Source organism: Podarcis cretensis (genome assembly GCF_951804945.1).
Source record: "Podarcis cretensis genome assembly, chromosome: 1".
In the NCBI taxonomy this organism is placed as follows: Eukaryota; Metazoa; Chordata; class Lepidosauria; order Squamata; family Lacertidae; genus Podarcis; species Podarcis cretensis.
The window spans coordinates 117,157,285-117,178,515 of record NC_137170.1 but is presented as its reverse complement, the minus strand read 5'-3'; the positions used below and the strand labels follow the sequence as shown (position 1 = coordinate 117,178,515).

The window sequence follows — 21,231 nt, the reverse complement described above, 5'->3', positions numbered from 1 at the left end:
AGTGGGGCTTACTTCTGAATAGACATACCTAGGCTTGCACTGCTAGTACTTCTTAGAACCATGAAATAGATTTTCACTGGCCCTAGTTTGTCACAGAAATAGACAGTGGTATTAGCTGGGATGAATCTTTAACAAGCAAACTTGTTGGAATGAATCTTTAACAAGCAAAACATAAGCAGAACACTACAGAATTCTCAAATGTGATTGCATAATTTACAAATGCTAAAATGTAAACCCACAGTCTGATAAAACAAGGAGTTGCACCAGCACATAAGGGCATAGGGTGGGATTAAAAAAAACCTCATGTTATATTGGTGCTCCATTGATTTTATGCTAACACCAGAGTTAACTAGATTGGAGGAAAATGGTCTATAGTCAGTGGTTTCAAAATGTCCTACCTGTAGCAGGCTTTGGTTCAGGAATTGTGGCTGGTTTAGGCTCTGGAACTTTGAACAAAAAAAAACAAAAAAACAAGTTGGTCAATCAATATTTTTTAAACAGAACATTGCAAAACCAACAAAATGCATAAACATAGTTGGAGAGACAAACAGCACAGTTAACAGAAGCCTTAAAGACATTCATATACTACTTCAGGGGAACAGAACAGGCTTGAACCATATAAAGACAAATAAGAGGACATTTAATGAAGAAGAAGAAGAAGAAATGATGAGGTACTGTATGAAGAATTAGGGAGCAGCTGGAAGAGCACAAAGATGGGAGCATTTATAGCTGGCTTGTTTTAAAGATTAGTGCAGCTCACAGACCAATATTCAAGATCAAATGAGGTTTTAGTTGTACAAGCGATTATGAGAGCACTGGATGTTTGTACCTTTTGCTGGTTCAGGCACAGGTTTTTCTTTTTCTTCCCTTTTCTTGAAAGCTGGGATCTCAGTTTTCTTCTTTTCAACCTCCGGCACTTAAAAAAAAAATTGTTTTATGCGGAAGCTGAATTAATATATTTTCACTTTCCTGATGCATTAATCGAGTTTATCCTGAGCCATGTAGCTGGTGTGATTTATTTAAAACAAACAAGAAATAAGTTCAAAGCCTGTCAAAACACTGTATGTGGTGAAGATGAACAGCTGGGACACAATAGCGATAATGAGGAAGACAGATCAAAACTATCAATTATAGAATATGTCAGATGTAGCTTTCTACAAGAGTTCTTACAAAGTGAAGACTGAAAAGACAGAGTGTGTCAAGGGGATGGGAGAGGGAAATGTGTTACATTACAGATTGTGTCCCCAAATTTCTGAATATTCCAAATGGTTGGGATTTTTCTTTCCATGTTGAAGAACTATTCAAAATTCAGATGGTTTACTGTTTCAGATTCAGAAAGTATATGTGAATATGGGGATCTAAGAAGGGTCTCCTACTGCTTAACCTCATGGCAATCTGATTTTCGTTGTACCTTCAGGCTTCTTAATCTTTTCAAGAGGCTTGGGTGGAGCTTTTGGTTCCTTCTCTGGCTTAGGTTCTTCCTCTGGTTTCTTAACTGCTCTTGTGACTTTAAAAGAAAAACAATTTTCTTTCAAGAACAGTGTGATGAAGTGATGAGGAACTTTATTAATAAATGACATAGGCCAACAAATAAGTTTGGCTTTACATCTGGAGAATAGTGACCTCTTATTTCTCAAGGCTGATAAACTGATCACCATTTAAAATCTGCATGGTGTGATAATCTACAATCAAGTCTCCATTAAGAAGTCCTTTTTAGAATTGTAGGTGAAATCAAAGCACCAATTACCGTATATTCAAAAGCAAAAGCAACAACAGCTTTCTTTATGTTGCAAATAAAGTAGACACTTTTGAACTTCCAACTGTCTGGGAGCTTCCAGCATCAGTATGGTTGCTAGTAGAGCTTTCTGCTACAATCGGCATGTCTAGAACTAGCATTTTCTTTGCACAAGCAAAGGAGTTAACCTGCTTGAGGAAATTGTTTATGGGCTTCTCGAGATCCTATAGTTGGATGCAAGAAGAAGCTGAAGTGTCTTAGCTGTTGCAGTCAGACCTCACAATGTGGCGTTAGGACTGGAATATCACAGCAGTGGGGTCCTCCGGTTTTTGAAAAAAGCAACACGGCTAAATTACCTTTTTTCAAAACAACTTCTTCTTTAGGTGGTGGAGCGGGAGGCTCAGGTGTGGGTCTCCGTGGCTTCAGTCCAGGTGCTTAAAATGATATTAATTTCAGAATAAGCACACATGTAATCATTGCCATTGGATGCTTGATGTACAATAAGCATTTAGAACTGAAAAACCTATTATAAGAGAGCTATGCCTTTACTTTTCTCTTTGTTAAGTTTGGTCCTCTTTTCCAAAGATACTTTATTTCAGAAGAAGTTCTTTAAAAAACTAAAACAACCACCACCATTTTTGTTGCTAAACTTTAATTTTTGACTTTAACTTTAGTATATACAGTGGTACCTCAGTTTTCGATCATAATCCGTTCCAGAAGACTGTTCGACTTCTGAAACATTCGGAAACTGAGGCACAAAGGGCAGCCTGGAAAATCAATGGAGAACCTTGGGGGGGGGGGAGCTCAGTGGAATCCATTTGACTTCTGAGGCGCATTTAAAAATGGAAGGGTTTTTGGCGGTCGAAAACCGAAACATTTGGCTTCTGAGAATATCGAAAACTGAGGTGCCACTGTATAATATTGTTAGTCATGAAAGTAAGACCACGATGAAGAAGCCACAGAATACTCCATCCAAAATGAAAGTATGCTTCAGTAAAAAGAAAATAGATAAAAAAGTGAATCGAGTTGAACACAAAACAACCACAGGAAACGGAATGAAAAATATACTGCTTTGTGAAATATACTAAAAACTACAATCTAGTGCTCTTTAAGACGAGAACAAGACACAAGGGTCTGTGGGCAACTTACCACATAGTGGCTGCTTGGGCTGGGGAAGGGCCTTCTTAGGATACATGCAGCCTGAAGACTTTACATTGCTTATTTTGGTTCTAGCATATTTGATCATACAAAAATTTGCTTTCACTGGATCTATATATACTTAGCAGAGAGGACATCCACTTCTGTTGAAATTTTAATAGATTGTGTAGCCACAATGTTCCTTCTTGACTTATTATAAAGACCCTATAATCAAGTTTTTCCCTGTGAATTTTGTGTGAAACTATTATTATAAAAGTGTGTGTGGTGGTGAGGTGGGAAGAGGATCTATTTCCCTCTGTCTTGAGATGGTGGGAAAAGAACAGATTTTTCAAAAGTAAATGCAATTCTTGTAGGACCAAATTTTACTTAGGTGATACACTTTGAAATATCGTGATACTGATTTTCATTAGGAAATAATAAATCTTCCTCCCTGTCTATAATGCTTTGAGTTCCATTTTCTCTATCCTTAATTCTGAATGCTAGCTATATTACATCCATGCTTGACACATGCACTTTCAAATAACTAAATACAATCCAAAGAACTATAAAACAAGTTTCACACACTCAGTGGGACTCTGGACTTGTGAATCTCAGACAGCAAACAAACATGCCACACGTTGACTGGTGTTTGAAACTCAGGAGAGTTTCAAAAGCAGTTTGTGAGGTGACATCGTCGTCATCATTTGTTAAATTTATAACCTTTCCTTCCTCCTGAAGGAGCCCAGGGCAGCAAACACACAAAAGACAAAACAGTTCTTCTAAAAACACCCAATACAATTCCAATACAGATGCAGACTGGGAAAGGTCTCTATTTAAAAGGCTTGTTGAAAGAGGAAGATCGTCAGTAGGCACCAAAAAGACAACAAAGACATCTCTTGTCTAATGTTTAATAGGACAGAATTCCAATAGGTAGGTGCCAAGACACTTAAGGCCTGATTCCTACATTATGTGGAACAAAGCTCTTGGTAAGATGGTATCTGAAGGAAGCTCTCTATCTGCAAAGCACAGTGACTGTTTGAATGTAAAGGGAGGTTTTCTACATCATGCATAAGGCCTTAGAGCACAGGTAAAATTAACTGTCTGGATTGCAAACCCTAATTACAAATTTAGAAACGATATAAAAATGAAAAATCATCAGTGAGTAGGGACATTAGACCGAAAACCATTCAGACACATTCAGTTAGACTTACATTAATATATTAACAGCGCAATCCTATACACACCTACTCAAAAGTAAGTTTAATCAGGCTTACTCCCAGGTGAGTGGGAATAGGATGGCAGCCTAAAGACCACACTTTCAAAGAACATTATTATGTGTCAATAGGCATTAGTTATAAAACTGGGGCTTAGTAAAAGTTGTTAAATACTGTTGGGGTCGCTGCTGATACCTTTAAGCTGAACCTTTTCCTCCTTAACCTCCTCTTTTGGTGGGAAAGGTACACGGGGTTTGGGTTTTTCAGGTATCTTCTTCTCCGGTTCTGGTTCTTTAAATGATATTGCAGTAGATTCAGTGCTAATGTAATTATACTATATAAACCTCAGATGAAAACCATCTAATGTATCAAAGGAAATAAACTGCTTTTATAGACTCTATTCGTAAAACTCCCAGTAACGCAAGTGCAAAAATAAACAACTCAGCTGAAAATATCTGATGGCCCATGGGTTCAAGAAAGTTTTTGAAAAAGTCATTAGTAAACTTCCAAGTCAATTAAGAGGGAAAGGTGTTTACATGGTCAAAGATAATGGGAATCACCAACACTGTTACAGAAAGCAATACAACGTAGGAAATACACACATACAAACACACACACAAAAATAACAAAACAAAACATACTGGAGTGTACACATCATGGAACAAACACACCTAATTCTTACTCAACAAGATGGAGATGGTACAAAAGAAATTGGTATATTTCATTCACACTTTAGTATATACCTTCATCTGGAATTATCTCCTCTGTTTCTGGAATAGGAACAGGTACTGGTTCTTCTGGTTCAATTTCCTCTGTAACTTCTGGCTCTTTAAAGAATATCGACAACGAAGATAAGATTGCCATTTAAAAGATCAAATGGCAAGAAGAATTGGAGACATGTTGCACAAAATAGCGGGGACATTATTACAACATACACATTCACAGACAAACACACCAGTGTCACAGTGTATTTTTTTACATAAATGGATGGAAGGCCCTTAAATTGCATCAGGCCTCTAGGAACCCTCTGCAGCCCTCTGCACAAAGGCCTATATATTCTGCATTTGATGGGACTTTTGAAAAGTATATGTCCAGATTATATTCACACATATTTTAAAAAAGGATTGTTGCCATCAGATTCACAGTTGGGGCAGCTTTGATGGCCTGATAAGGTCCAATTTTGTACGAAGCAACTATTTGATTCAGCTGCGTTTCATTCAAATGTTCGAGATTCTAAGCGTGGGTTTTCCACGGTTAGAATTGCTTGCAGCCATTACAGGCTGTGGCTTTAAATCCGTAATAATCCGCAGACTGTTAACTTTCAACAGATGGACATCATCAAGAACAGACAGAGTCCTCTACCACCACCACCCCGCCTTACATATACATACAGGACCACATAAAACATAAGACCAAACAAAGCGGACATAGCAGTCTGGATAAGAATGACGTCTTGATTAATAGAGAGAGCTACCTTCTGCAGGCAGAGGTTCCGGCTTTTTAGGAACAGCAAGAAGAGCCTCTTCTTCTGGTACAGCTTTCTTAGGGACTTCAGGGACTTCAAGAAATTTTAATTAGTTTTACTTTCATGTAGGTAAAACAAACGAAGGCATTAAAAGCAAAAGCGGAGCTGCTGAAGGTATTGAAGTTACCTATTGTGTTTGGACACAAACACTCCCTCACCCCCATCCCCACCCAAGTTAGGCTCAGCCTGTCATTTATACACATTAGTACGATTTACAAATCCAACAGCTGAACCAAACGCAGCAAGCAAGATAATGATTTTCTCTGTGAATGATAAAAGTACCTTTTGTGGGAGGAGCTTCTGGTTTTTTAAGTGCAGCAGCTGGTTTTTTCTTTTCGGGAACAACTTTCTTGGGCTCTTCAGGCACTTTAAAGATAATATTTCTATTTTTACTTTTAGAATTATTGAAGTAAGGGGTACCAAGATGTTAAGAAGAGGAGCAAAGAATTAAGGACGTATCAAAAGCAAGATTAATGCTACAGACAGATACATAGACGTACATCGTATCTAGAGACATACAGACTTTGTATTATACATACAGAGTTCATATTATAAAATGAACACTAGGTTATTTCAGTCAAGCAAAAAGTATAGGAGAGACAGTACAGAAGAAGAGAGTATTTTAAGAAGAACAAAGAAATTTTCTTCTTTAGGTATGGACATATACCTTTAGCTGGTGGCGGTTTGACTTTTTTAGCCACAGGAACTGGTACTTTCTTTTCTGGGACAGCTTTCTTGGGTACCTCAGGCACTTTAAAGATATTAGTTTGTTTGTTAAAAGACAGGGAAAAAAATATATATCCATCAACCCACAGGCACATCAGACATCACCTTCATCCAGCTTCAAATGAATAATTCTTCCTGAATCTGTTTCCATTCATACATTTAAGTTGTTGTTGTTTTTTATTTACTTTCACATCAATTAATAATGGAAATTTCAAATTCTTGCAGGCCTAAGCAAATTGCTTTGCAGAATCAGAAAGAACCTTTCTCTCTTTCACACACCCACACACCAATGTACACACACAACAATTTTGTTTACAAGAGCAGTTTTTCGAATTGCTCAGCAGAAAGTTGGCAAAGCAACACTTGTCAACATTCTGCTTTAAGGAAGACATACTCTTTGTACTGGAAAAGATTATGCCATATACCTTTTGCTGGTTTCTTAGGTACTTCTGTAGGCTCTCCAGGAGCAGCAATGACTTCTGGTTCCTCAGGAGCAGCTCTAGGTGCTTCAAGTGCAAGAATGTCCTCAGACCCCTCAATGACGTATTGTTCTGCCTCTTCCAACTCATAAGCTGCAGCGCTCTCAGGTTCCCCAAAAGCAGTTATGGCCTCTATGTCTTGGTGGACAGAAACATGTTGCCGCTCTCTCTTTCCGATAAAAGTCTGCACCTCTCGTTCCTCTTCGTGCTCCTCAGGCTCTTTAGCTGGTGGGCGTTCTGGTTTTTTGAACAAGGGTTCGGGCTTCTTGGGCGGTGCCGCAAGCTCTGGTTTTTTAGGCACAGCGGCAGGTTTCGGCTTTTTCGTCACCACGACGTGTTCCAGTTTCTTGGGTGCAGCTTCGGGTTCAGGTTTCTTAGGTGCAACAACAGGCTTGGTTTTCTTGGGCACAAGAACAGGCTTAGGTTCCTCAGGAGCAGCAACGACTTGGGGTTCCTCAGGGACAGCAACAGGCTCAGGTCCTGTAAGGGAAACGATGTCCTCGGACCCCTCAATGACGTATTGTTCTTCTTCTTCCATCTCATAAGCTGCAGCGCTCTCAGGTTCCTCAAAAGGAGTTATGGCCTCTATGTCTAGGTGGACGGAAACATGTTGTCGCTCTCTCTTTCCAATAAAAGTCTGCACCTCTCGTTCCTCTTCGTGCTCTTCGATCTCTTTAGCTGGTGGGCGTTCTGGTTTTTTGAACAAGGGTTCTGGCTTCTGAGGCTCCGGTTTTTTAGGTACAGGAGCAAGTTTCGGCTTTTTAGGCACTGCAATAGGTTCTGGTTTCTTGGGTGGAGCTGCAGGTTCTGGCTTTTTAGCTACAGCAGTAGGCTTCGGCTTTTTGGGCACAATAGCAGGTTTTGTTTCTTCCGGAGCAGCAACGGCTTCTGGTTCTTCTGGGACAGCTTCGGGTCCTTCAAGTGAAATAATCTCCTCTGATTCCTCAATAAAGTATTGCTCAGGCTCTGTGATCTCAAAAGCCGAAGCACTCTCAGGTTCTTCAAGTGCAGCTATAGCCTCTATGTCCTGGTGGACAGAAACATGTGTTCGCTCTCTGTACCCAACAATCGTTTGCACCTCTCGTTCTTCTTCATATTCCAAGGTCTCTTTAGCAGGTGGGCGTTCTGGTTTTTTAAGTACAGCCTTTGGTGGTTTTGGCACGGCTGCAGCTTCTGGTTTCTTAGGGACAATGGTAGGCTTGGGTTTCTTAGGCACAATAGCAGGTTCACGTTCTTCGGCAACAACAGTGATGACTTCTTCAAACTCAACAGTGACTTTTTCTTCTTCATAAACACTAATGGTCTCTGGTTCTTCAGGCACAGCAAAGCGTTCTGGTTCTTTAGGTAAAACAAGAGTTACTTTTTAAACTGGCACAGTTTTCCGAAGTACTTTGGGTGCTTAAAAGAGATTAGTTTTACTTTTAAGAAGGGGCAAAAGATATGTAGCTAATATGAAGAAGAAGACTGAAACATAATGCACAATTATAACAAAATCAACAATTGTGTGTTTGCATACTAGGACACAGAGAGAGCAGTCGTGATGAAGTTCAGCACAGCTAAGCACTTTTTCTCTCACACACTGGACTGAACCAACAGTATTGTTTACAAAAGAAATTTTAAGCAACGGAGCACAGACAGAACAAGAATCTCCCAGACATGTGCTTTAAACACCTGCATCAAAACCACATTCTTTATAATTGCATTAATGCTGAAATGTACCTTTAACAGGAGGAGGTTCTGGTTCCTTGAGTACAGGCTTTTTAAGCACGGGAGTTGGTTCTTTCTCTTCGATGACAGCCTTCTTGGGCACTTCCGGCACTTTAAAGATATTAGTTAATGCTTACTATTGAATTTTGAAAGCACAATGAAATGTAAAAGATGGGAAAATGTTGAAGCTCAAGATGTAAGGTGAGGGGGCATGCATGCTTTTGTCCCCAGAATCTTGTAACAACAAACTACCATGAAGTACAACTCCACTTGTACCACCAGTAGAACTATGAGGATGGAGATGCTAGCTACAGAAAGCTACTCAAAAGAATGCATGACATAGACTCATAAGGATATCTAAAAGATGATCAAGAGAATAAGAAAAGGATGTTTTTCGCTTCAAGATTTGATCAGATATAACATATACCTTTAGGTGTTGGTGGTTCTTTCTTTTTGAGCGTAGGGACCTTCTCTTCAGGCACAGGTTTCTTGGGCACCTCTGGCACTTTAAAGATATTTGTTTGTTTTACTATTATTAATTCTAAATGCAACGTGCAAGATTATGAGATCAAGAAACCGTGAGACACAAAACATGACGATATACAACATTATCTACTACATAACATTGAAGATCGATCTCAGCCTCTCACTTTTCTCTTTCATTAAAACAATCACTAATTCAGACAACGCAGATAGAAAACAAGGGTATCAAATACAAACAAAGAAAATGCATTTACAATCCCACTGTGGCAAGATAGAATTACACCCCCACTCCTCATAAACAGTAAATCTGTAAAAAGATTGGAGTGGTTTTAGCTTTGGTTATATTTACTCTATTACTGATGACTATATATGAACTGCTAAATATTTGATAAATATTTTCTTCTGGGCCATCATATATTCCTAAGGTGTTCTTCTTAATTCTCAAAACCCAATGATATACTCAAACTGATGGTAAAATCCAAGTACATATTAATAGGATGTTCACATTAACATCCAATGACTTTAATGGATAATGAATAAGTTTATGCCTTTGACAAGAATTTTGCCACCTTCTTGGAAAATGACACAACACAACTGGAAATTTACATGTCTTCTTTGGCCAGTTGATATTTTGTATTTTGCTTTATTATTGACATACATTGCCTAGGCATACCACCAACTTCTTTGCGACCCACCAAGCTCAATGCAACCTAAATGTCACTGGCAGCTCATAAACATCTGGCTTTTCTTACTCAATGTGATCAAAAAGACTATAAAAATGTATCTGTTTGATATGCATTTGGATTACATGTTACTTTGGGCATAATCCAGTTAAAGTTTTAAGCACTGTGCTTAATCCTTCCATTGAAATTAATGGGATAAAATTAATGCATAAACTTTCTGCTCATGTATAGTCAGAAGGAAGTCCCATGGTGTACAATGAACTTTTTTTCTCAGATGTGTGCATAGGACTGTAGCCCTAAAAGTGCTTAGCTTCACCTGGATTGTGTCTAATAAATGCCTCATTTCAATGGGAAGTAATAAATGAAGGAACTGAAGGCATGGGAGCAAGGCAAAAGCTGGAATCCTGCTCCATTTAAAACCCATGGGAGTTTTACCACTGATTCTATATGAGCAGCATTGTACCCAAATATTTTGACTATGATTATTTCAGAATTGACAAATACCTTTAGCAGGGGGAGGTTCTGGTTTCTTTGGTACTTTTTCTTCTGGGACAATTTTCTTGGGCACTTCAGGCACTTAAAAGATATTAGTTTTGAATGTGTGATTGTCAAAGATATAAAAGATTTGAAAACAATAAACACAAAACTTGAAAACAGTGACAAAAACGATATTCAAATACAATTTTCTGCTCCTCTCCACAAATGCAGACAGTATATTTTCTTTATTTTCATGCTATATCCCTAGTTTGTTTTTGTTTTTCTTTTGTTAAATGAGTGCTCCTTCCCTTTCCTGAGAAGTTATGCAGATCTCTATAAAGTGTGGCAGTTTAATTGCCATCCTATTTCTTTGTCCTTCTGTTAAATTATCACAATCAATGGAAGATGAGCATAGCATTAGTAAGGGATGGATATGCTTCCTGGTACATTCTCATTTGAATTTTACTTAAGTATATGATTATTTTTCAGTAAATTTCTGCTGCCAGGGTTGCTGAAAGTAAATAGGTCAACAGCCTGGATGGCAGATCACTCACCAAGAGCTAAGAGTAAGCTAATAAAGAAATTATTTTATAAAATAGGCTGAAAGCCTTCTGGATATCTCACATGAAGAAGACATGTTGTACATCATAAGAGAAAACAAGGAACACAAAGTACAACAAATACATCAGAATAAGAAGATGCTTCCATGTGACCAGAATAATGTTGACATGTACCTTTAGCTGGCGGAGCTTCTGGTTCAGGTGGTTTCTTTTCTGGAATGACTTTCTTGGGAACTTCTGGCACTTTAAAAGACATTGGTCAGTTTTAATGTCCAATTTATTTATTTACTTTCACGAGAAATTTTATATACTGCTTGATTATAAAAATAAAGTAAAATTTAAAAAATCCTCAAAGGGGTTTACAAAAAAAGATAATACAAGTATTGATAAGAAGAATTAACAACAGTAATTTAAGACTTTTGAAAAGGCTAAAATAACAATAAACAGATTAAAACATGCACCAGCTTTCTAAATGTAGAAGATATGAGCAAAACACAAGGGAAAAACAGTTTCTACAAGAAACTCAAGTTGCACTCCTTAGATCTGTTCACAGAATCGAGTGAACAGATTTGAATTTGCCACCAAAACAGTAGAAGGTAATCCTAGGAGGCGGCGAATTTGAAAGAACTAAACATGCAAAACAATAAGAATACAAATGTTCCCAAGATGCTAAGATATACCTTTGGGTGCTGGAGGTTCAGGCTTTTTCACGGGTACTTTTTCTTCTGGGATTTTCTTTGGCACCTCAGGAACTTCAAAGATAGTAAATTGTTTTAAGTCTTGGGCTTCAGTGATGTATGCCAGTAATTAACAAGAGCAAACAAGGGGAAGGGAAACCAACATAAAGGGCTATCTTTTTTCTAAAATACATGTGGGACACATATTACATATCACTGCATTATGAGAAGTCATCTCAGAGGGAAAATAAGACTATTAAACATACTTCCACAAATATTCAGTTATGTGAAACTAATGTTACAAATATAAAACAAATCTGAAGTTCTTTGTGGCGTTTCTAGTTATGACATGTACCTTTAACAGCAGGAGGCTCTGGTTTTTTAGGCTCAGGAACCTTTGCTTTTTCCTCAGGGACCACTTTCTTGGGTACTTCCGGAACTTGAAGGGAAAATAATTTCATTTAAGAATGCGAATATCAAAGAATGTGCAGAAGATACTAAGGACACATGAAAGTCGTAAAACACAGAACTTCAAAAATAAGGACAAAACTGGGGAGAACTGGTATGACACAATTAAGCTGTACAGTAGTAAGCCTTCTGTCTTTCTTTACAGATCACACAGTAGAAATACACAGACGGAAATCGATACTTTCCTGTCTCTCCCCTTGATAAAGGTAAAGGTAAAGGTACCCCTGCCCGTATGGGCCAGTCTTGACAGACTCTGGGGTTGTGCGCCCATCTCACTTAAGAGGCCAGGGGCCAGCGCTGTCTGGAGACACTTCCAGGTCACGTGGCCAGCGTGACATCGCTGCTCTGGCCAGAGCCAGAGCCAGAGCCGCACACGGAAACGCCATTTACCTTCCCGCTGGTAAGCGGTCCCTATTTATCTACTTGCACCCGGAGGTGCTTTCGAACTGCTAGGTTGGCAGGCGCTGGGACCGAGCAGCAGGAGCGCACCCCGCCGCAGGGATTCGAACCGCCGACCTTTCGATCGGCAAGCCCTAGGCGCTGAGGCTTTAACCCACAGCGCCACCTGCGTCCCAGGTTAAATATTCCTCCCAAGAGCAAACAAAGCTGTTTCATGCGTTACAAGCAACACACACCTTTAGCAGGTGGAGCTTCCGGTTTCTTAGGCACTTCAGCTGGTACTTTCTTTTCCGGAACAACTTTCTTTGGCACCTCAGGCACTTGAAAACATTAATATTATTTTTTTTACAACAAGTCATTTAAGAAACATACACAGTTGCAAATACACACACAACCCCAACATTAAATAGCAGCACAGATCCATCATTTGAGTTCATGATTCCCACATGCAGTGATGGCCACCAAATTGGTTGGCCTTCAAAGGGCTTCATGGGGGAATGACCGCTCCCCACTTAAAACGGGGGGCGCCCTTTGCGTGGATGCGTGCAGCCCTGGATCTGGAGTGGCCCCATCAGCATAGGCTTTGCCTTCCTTCAGGTGGGATACCTGGAGGTCCCCGCCTACCCGTGAGTTGTCCAATCCCACCTGGGGGAAGCGTTGCCAGGGAAACCAGGCCAGGTAGGGGGAGGGATTACCTGCCCACACAATAGAGGGTGGATCTTAATTGGTAATCCTCACTTGGCTCCAGAGCTTCTCCCACCCTACCCACCCTCAGTTAATGTCTTCTTTTGCAGGTTAACTTTTCTTCATAGGTTTTGCAGGTTAACCTGTCTCCACAGGTATGCGGGCGCTGCTACGATAAGGTCGCTGTCAAAGGGCCGGAAAGGAATTTCCCTGCATTGGCAGGTTTCGCCTTTCCCGTAGCAAAACGTCACAACTTTGGCGGTATCAGGCCTTGGGCGGAATCCTTTAGTCCATCTTCCTCTTTGCGGCGGCGATACCAGGGTTCCCAGTTAAAGGGGTTTTTGAAGGGAGGCTTTGGCCGTACGCCGAAAGGTCGTCATTGCTCTCCCCTGTGGCGGCGTAACGGGGGCGGCTATCTCTGCTTGAACATATGTTCTCCAGAGCCGGCCCATCCCCCCCCCACACTGGATAACCCTGATGCTCCCTAGGTCCCCGGCTGGGGACTAGGGAGGGAGAACGCCCAATGCCTGAGCCAAGGTCTACCCACATTTGAAATTTAATAAAGTTGTGGCCAATTTAATCCCATAGCACGTTGTCTAGAGTCGTTATTCCACATGACGGGGGGGGGGACCACTCGGGATCTGGGGACTCCGCCTGTCCACGCAATAAGGCTACCAGTGGCTACCAGTCATTATGGTTGTGTATTACTTCCGGAGTAGGGGCAGTATGCTCCTCAAAACCAGTTTCTGAGAAATCACAAGTGAGGAGAGTGCTGCAGTGCCCATGTTCTGCTTGTGGACTTCTCATTGGCATCTCTTTAGTCGGGCACTGTGACAGCCATGTGCTAGATTAGATGGGTTTTTGGTCTCTTCTTGTGTTCACCCAAATATATTTAGGTATTGCAGATATACAGTTTACTAACACCAACAGACTTCAGTTTGAAAAATGTGTACTACTCAGTGCTATTTTTCTAGAAAAAGAGGTGCTGGACCTTGTTCCCTTAGAATGGCAATGGTGCCCACCTGAGAGTTGCCAGAACTGATTTCTGGCAAGTTCCGGCTGAAAAAAAAAAGCCCTGGTAGTACTAACTTGTCATTTTTTCTTTAAAAAGGAGGCCTACCTTTGGCAGGTGGAGGTTCTGGCTTCTTTGGCACAGCCACTGGAACTTTTTCTTCTGGGACAGGTTTCTTTGGTACCTCGGGCACTGAATAAGATTAGCTTATGTTAATGCCATGTCTTCCAAAGGTAGCATATGTTAATCCTGTCACAGAATGGTAGCAGGTGGACACACAATAGCTTCAATAATGTGAACTTAAACATGTACAGTGGTACCTTGGCTCTCAAATAGCTTAGTTGTCGAACAAATTGGCTCCTGAACGCTGCAAACATCCAACGCGGCTTCTGCTTGCATGCAGGAAGCTCCTGCAGCCAATTGGAAGCTGCGTCTTGGTTTTTGAATGGTTTTGGGAGTCAAATGGACTCCTGGAATGGATTAAGATTGAGAACCAAGGTACTACTGTATACCATATATACAACATGACTAAGAAGTGCTATCGTTGCTGCCATGTATTCTATATGAAGAATAATGACAAGGAAGTATGAAAGAAATGAAGTGTAGACACTAAAGGAACAGTAAGGAACTGACGGGATGGGAGCATCTTATTTGTTGAATACATGAAATGCACACACCTTTAGCTGCTGGCACCTCTGGCTTTTTAGGCACAACCTTCTCTTCGGGAACAGGTTTCTTTGGTACTTCAGGCACTGTTAAAGGAAGGGTATGGATTTTGCTTACTCTTTGGTGCAGGACGATACACATAACTTCTAAGACACAAATGCAAACTGAGGCTGCAGTCTAAACTCAACGCACACTAGGAAGTAAGTCCCACTGAATATTAACAAGTGACAACATTGCTCAGCTTAAGGTGTAATCCTAGGTCCAGTTACATTTGAATCCCATCGAATGCAGCAGCAGCCGCTTCTGAGATTTGACTGCACTGGCCATCATCTAACATACACGGCTTTGTCTTTGAAGGCTCTCATCTGAAATGTGCCATCTCTCTGAGACAAGGTGAGCGGTGACTGGGGTAGTGGCCTTTTTGTGGAACTATTTCCCAAGGGAGGCTCACCTAGCATGCCATCTTTTTTGCCATTGTTGTTATTAACACCATCATTAACATTTTTTTAAAAAAAATATTTTTTATATATAATTTAAATAGAAAGTAATAGTAAGGAAGAAAGCACAGCATTGACAAACCAGTAACAGAACAGTAAATAATTCAGCAGTTAGCAATTTAACAACCGACACTACAATAAATTAATTTCAATAATAATTTAAAAAGGAAATATAATAACTTGAAATAAAGTTATAGTAGATGGGGATGGGGATATTTAAATAATAATATTCAATTTATATCCTTTATCTTTAATGTATAATTTATAATTTGAAATTTGACGGAAACCATAATTATATATTCTCATAAGATCTTTTGATGCCACCCTATTTATTTCACCTGCCTGTTCACTGTTGAGGAGACTGAATTAGTGATGCTAGTCTTATCTGCTGTTTGATCTTTTAAAATTGTTTTCTTATTTTTATGGTGACCTGCTCTAGAAATATTGATATTAAAGTCTGACTGTGAATCTACAAACAAACAAACAAACAAACAAACAAACAAACAAACAGTATTAGCTTAAAGGAGAACATTTCTGCCACCTTTGGTATCCAAATACCACACTTGATATCGTCTACTAAAGTGAAAAACACATGGCATTTAGAGATGATAATGTGTAGTATAAAAAAGTAATAAAATAATAAAATATACACTGGCCTGGTTCATGTGACACAGTAAGCTAAGCTATGGCTTACCAGAATTGTGCAAAAGTGCAGGCTTTCAATCACCAGCTTGCAACCATTTTGCTCCTCCATAGTCTTTTTAGTATTACACTGCGTTGAGCTCAATCAAAGTTTAGTTTAGTGCAGGCTTCAACCCTCCAGATGTTTTTGGCCTACAACTCCCATGATCCCTGGCTAGCAGGACCAGTGGTCAGGGATGATGGGAATTCTAGTCTCAAAACATCTGGAGGGCTGAGGTTGAGGAGGCCTGGTTTAGTGTATTGCCGGAGCCCAGACTCACTGTTAAGTGGTCTACTCACTAACCATGAGCTGCAGCTGAGGTTTCTTCTTACCATGTCATGCAAACCAGGCCAATGCCTATCCTCCTGGACCAGCCCTAACCCACTGCTGCTTTCTGTCGAACGGGATGTTACCTTTAGCTGGAGGTGCTTCTGGAACAGCAGCTGGCACCTTCTTTTCCGGGACAACTTTTGTGGGTACCTCAGGCACTTGAAAAGAAATAGCATCATTTTCTGTTACGTTTCAGTTTGTTAAAATGTAGGCAAAAGTGTCAGGAATAAAGAGGCACCTTTAGAGGAATATCAGGAAGGTTAGTGGTCAATATTAAGCAGTCACAGTTCAGGGGGCAAGCAAGTTCCATTGAAATCGATGGGGTTTTGTATCCATAACTCTCTGAATTGTAACCAAAACCTATTTGAACATTTCCAATTAAGAAATGAAGTCGGTTTTTAGAAGTCGAGGAAGAAGAAAAGAATGCAGAATTATAAATGGGGGTGGGGGGGAAGTGAACCCATAACCCATTTCTTTTTCTTTTTTTCTTTTTTTTGGTGAGAATGAATGGCACCAAGACTGAGGTATATACCTTTAGCAGGTGGAGGAGCTGGTTTTTTAGGCACTGCAACAGGTATTTTCTCTTCTGGCACAGCCTTCTTGGGCATCTCGGGAACTTTAAAGATATTAGTACATTTTACTTTGAAGAACTGAAAATGGTTTATAACACGGCATGAAGAAGTGAAACAGATTTATTCCCAACAGACAGAACATGACACATGGACATGGAATGACATGGACAATATTGACATTAAAATCACACGGGCGGGTATTCATTTGAAAGCAAGAGGCTCCCCCTTTACATTGTATAGACATAGAACTTTTCTCAAAACATCTATAGTTGGCGTATGAACAAGCACCACAACGTCAATTATTGCTGAATATTAGCTGTCCAGGTGGCAAATCTAAGGAAATCATTCAAGTGACTGAAGAGAAGGCACTGGGATAAAAATTCCCCTCTATACAGGTCCTTCATTCATATATATATAAGTAGTTATCTTTTATGGGCTGATGGAAACGGTTTTATGGGCTGATGGAAACGGTTGAACTCAACTGAACATTTGAAAGATTTCAAAACACCTGCTGAAATATCTGTTTTGTAAGATTACTCCCACTGCTGTTACCTTCCTGACAGTGGTTTGGGTATGTTAATTATTATTAATTGTTATCATAATTAGCATTTCCCCTTTCATCCTGGCATCTGACCTCATGTTTTATGATGTATTGTGTCATATTTGTTTATAAAGGGAAGGATGCCTACGCATCAAGGTAAGAATACAGCTGCAAATGATATTCCTATTTCTGCAAAAATCAGCATGGAAACTTTTTAGGACACAAGATTATCAGGAAACAAGAAGAGATAACTTCTTTTTTTACTTTCTTTCTTACCCAGCAGAGTTTCTGTTTTTTTGCTTTTTGTCAGCACTTTTCTAGAACAGGTTTCTTGGATAAACCAGATACTTCAATAAAGATATTAGACTGTGTTAATTGTACGAACTGAAGAAGCCACAATAAAGATAAATAACAGCAAGACCATAAAGACTTGACACCGAACATTGACATTAATTTGACACATTCACATTTACGTATGACAAGAAAAGTTGCCAGTACAAAATTTATAAACTAACATGAAACAAAGAAGATTCCCCCCCCCCCACAAACAAGACAAACATTTCTTAAGCCAAGAGTGTCTTTTCCCTTTGGGAATGGCGTCTACCTTTTAATGGTGGAGGCTCTGTTGCAGGCACAGCATAAGGGTCTTGTTTTTTAGGTTTAGCAACCATCACAGTCTCTTCTAGTATTTGAGCCTCTGCTGCTTCAAGCACAACAGCAGGCTCTGGTTTTCTGGGTTTGGAAACAGCTGCCTTTTCCTCTGGCTCTGTTTCAGGCACCACTGTAGGTTCTGGCTCCCTGGATTTTGCTCTCTTTTCTTCTTCCACTTCAGGCTTTGCTGTTTCAAGCACCGTGGCAACTTCTGGTTCTCTGGATTTGGTGACAGCCATCTTCTGTTTTGCCGCTGGAAGCTTTACTGTTTTAGGCACTGCAATAAGTTCTGGTTTTTTAGGTTTAGCTGTGGCTACCTCCTTTTCTGGCACACAAGGTTCTGCTGACTCAAGAACAGCAATAGGTTTCGGTTTCTCAGGTTCCACAATATCTATCTCTTTTTCTAACTCAGGCTCTGCCATCTGAGGCATGACAATGAATTCCTGTTTTCTGGGTTTGGCAACAGCCATCTTGTCTTCTGGCATGTAAAGCTCTGCCTTCTTTTCTTCCTCTTCAGGCCCTTCTATGTCAGGCACCAAAGCAGGTTGTGGTTTTCTGGGTTTGGTGACAGCTATCTTCTGTTTTGGTACAGGAGGCTCAGGCACCAGAGGCTCTGTTTTTTTAGGTTTAGCAACAGCTGCTTTCTTTTCTGGCACATGAAGTTCAACTGCCTCAAGAACTGAAGTGGGTTTTGGTTTCTTGAGTTCAGCAATATCTACCTCCTCTTCTTCCACTTCAGGCTGTACCATCTGAGCCATGACAATGGATTCTGGTTTTTTGGGTTTGGAGACAACTACCTGCTCTTCCAGCACTTCAGGCTCTGCTGTTTCAGGCTCCACAACAGGTCCTGGTTTTCTGGGTTCAGTGACAGCTATCTTTTGTTTTGGCACTGGAGGTTCCACTATTTTAGACACCATAATAGGTTCTGGTTTTTTAGGTTTAGCAACAGCTGCCTTCTTTTTGGGTACATGAGGTTCTACCGTCTCAAGAACTACAACAGGTTTTGGTTCCTCACGTTCAGCAATATCTATCTCCTCTTCTTCCATTTCAGGTTCTCCTGTTTGAGGAAACCCAACAGGTTCTGGTTTCCTAGGTTTGGAGACAGCCATCTGGTCTTCTCGCACTGGAAGCTCTGTTGTTTTAGGAACAATACCAGGTTTTGCTTTTTTAGGTTTAGCAATGATTAGCTTCTTTTCTGGCACCCCAGGCTCTTCTGTTTCAAGCTCCACAACAGCTATCTCCTGTTTTGACTCTACTGTTTTAAGCATCACAACAGGCTCTGGTTTTTTAGGTTTAGCAATGACTTTCTTCTTTTCTGGCACATGAGGTTCAACTGCCTCATAAACTGCAACAGGTATGGGTTCCTCAGGTTCAGCAATATCTATCTCCTCTTCTTGCACTTCAGGCTCCACAACGGGTTGTGGTTTTCTGGGTTTGGCAACAAGTGGCTTCTGTTTTGGCACCTTAGGCTCTGCTGGCTTTGATACAGCAATAGATTCTGGTTTTGTGGGTTTACGAGCAGCTGTCTTCCTTTCTGGTTCTTGAGGCTGCGTTATCTGAGATACTTCAGTAAGTTCTGCTTTTTTATGTACAGAAACTAATTCTGTTTTTTCATGCTTTGCAATGGATATCTTCTCTTCTGCCACTCCTTTTCTGGGCATCTCAGACACTTTAAATAAAATCAATTCCCTCGTAAGAATTTTTAAACCACAAAATGCAAATAGTAGCATCAAACTGAACATAATGAAAATATGCCACTTTTGTGACTTTGGTAGCTTTACGTTTTCCTCGAAGAGAGAATGTACCTTTGGGAGGTGCAACCTCACGTTTCCTAGGAATGGCGGCAGGATACTGTTCTTCCATTTCTTCTAGAAGCATTTCCTCATATGTTTCTGTATCTTAAAGATATTAGTTTTCTTTGAGACATGCACAATCATACTTGTAAAAAGCATAGGACTAAAAAAGACATAACCAAAGACAATGACCAACAAACAGAGAGCCCAGCCGTATTTATTGTGGAATAAACTTATACTTTTCATTTAGTCACAGAAGCAGGCCCTCTTCAAGGTTAAATAATTCAAACCTTTTGCTCTGCTAATTAGAGCTCAGGCTGAAACCAGATAGGAGTGCAGCACAATTATTTGCTTAAATCTAGGTTTGCTACAATCACATATAAAGTAGAGTGCCTGTTGTTAAGAGCAAAGGGGGTGAAGGAGTGAAAGGTTCTGAAATATGCCCCTTCTGTGCTCCATAAGTCCCTAAACATTTTTTGCTGGAACTCCTTTTTACCCCACCTGGGCTCTGATTATTTTTCTGCTCTCATGGGTCATGTCTACCAGAGCAAGTTAAGGCTGACCCCTCAACTGAGCACTAGTCGTGCTTTTATGGTTAGCCTCGCTAGTTATAAAGTTTGGTCCCACTGAAACCAGTTGGTCTAATCTAATTAAAATCTAAGTGTTCCACCTTTCTGGTTTCTAGTTATTCCAATCTTCAGTTAAGTTCTGAAAAAAGTTTTTCATTGCTACTGAACTATCATTAACTGGATCTTATGCTATTTTCTTTTTCACCCAAGTTTTCATTTTTCTCCCTTAATGCTTTATGAGAATGGTTTTTATTGGGCTACATCTGAGACACATGAAAGGCAGCCTAAATAATATCTAAACCTTGAAACAATCCCCCATGTGTGTCTATTGCTGCATTTGAAAATGAATTTACTTAAAGTCTATCCAATTATTAATGTGAATGGAGTGTGAATGGCCGATCAAATGGCCATAAACACCTTTAGTATACATGACAAGCTGGGCTTGGGCTCTGTAACATAAAGCATTGACAAGTTAGAAGACTTTTAGATAAAACATTCTAATTAAAGGATTATGTACCTTCATAGTGCGTAGCTTCTTGCCTAGATACTTGAACTGTTACTTGTTCCTCCGAAATGGTTTTCTTTCGTATCACAGGCACTTTAAAGATATTAGTTTGTGGCAGGAAATTAAAAAAATTGTGAAACACATAGAAACAGTCAAACTAAATAAACAGTTATTGACGTTGGCACACAACACCCCGAAATTTATGACAATGAGCTGTCATGGCACATTTAAATGCCTTGACATTTGCTAATTCATTATCACTTTCACCGAATTGCTGTTGTACCTTTAGCTGCCGGAGGTTCCAATTCTTTTGAGACCGATGGAGTAGGAATTATTTCTTGTGAAACAGCCTTTTCTCGAACCTCAGGTGCTTTAAAGATATTAGTGTTTTTTTTAGAAACGTGGGCATTTTAAAATAAGAGGTTATTGCAGACCACAGACAAAACAACAGGACACACA

General features: G+C 39.9%; 1 protein-coding gene across 49 annotated transcripts in view; it reads right to left on the bottom strand.

Annotated features, from left to right (window-relative positions):
- The window catches only part of TTN (titin), a 300,685-nt gene that overhangs the window by 126,832 nt on the left and 152,622 nt on the right, over positions 1–21,231 (bottom strand). For 26 of the 49 annotated variants that reach the window (XM_079974390.1, XM_079974400.1, XM_079974409.1 and 23 more), the window contains 25 exons: positions 21,056–21,142; positions 20,785–20,865; positions 19,711–19,803; positions 17,859–19,574; positions 16,674–16,757; positions 16,225–16,299; positions 14,644–14,718; positions 14,075–14,158; positions 12,507–12,590; positions 11,759–11,842; positions 11,407–11,478; positions 10,901–10,969; positions 10,194–10,265; positions 8,951–9,028; positions 8,536–8,634; positions 6,763–8,154; positions 6,279–6,362; positions 5,894–5,977; positions 5,561–5,644; positions 4,830–4,913; positions 4,282–4,377; positions 2,092–2,169; positions 1,412–1,507; positions 830–916; positions 399–446 (listed from right to left, as the gene is read on the bottom strand). In XM_079974390.1, coding sequence (XP_079830516.1) covers positions 399–446; positions 830–916; positions 1,412–1,507; positions 2,092–2,169; positions 4,282–4,377; positions 4,830–4,913; positions 5,561–5,644; positions 5,894–5,977; positions 6,279–6,362; positions 6,763–8,154; positions 8,536–8,634; positions 8,951–9,028; positions 10,194–10,265; positions 10,901–10,969; positions 11,407–11,478; positions 11,759–11,842; positions 12,507–12,590; positions 14,075–14,158; positions 14,644–14,718; positions 16,225–16,299; positions 16,674–16,757; positions 17,859–19,574; positions 19,711–19,803; positions 20,785–20,865; positions 21,056–21,142 — 4,986 coding nt within the window. The remainder of the gene's footprint in view (positions 1–398; positions 447–829; positions 917–1,411; positions 1,508–2,091; positions 2,170–4,281; positions 4,378–4,829; positions 4,914–5,560; positions 5,645–5,893; positions 5,978–6,278; positions 6,363–6,762; positions 8,155–8,535; positions 8,635–8,950; positions 9,029–10,193; positions 10,266–10,900; positions 10,970–11,406; positions 11,479–11,758; positions 11,843–12,506; positions 12,591–14,074; positions 14,159–14,643; positions 14,719–16,224; positions 16,300–16,673; positions 16,758–17,858; positions 19,575–19,710; positions 19,804–20,784; positions 20,866–21,055; positions 21,143–21,231) is intronic. The other 23 variants (XM_079974417.1, XM_079974420.1, XM_079974422.1 and 20 more) reach the window with 17 other exon arrangements.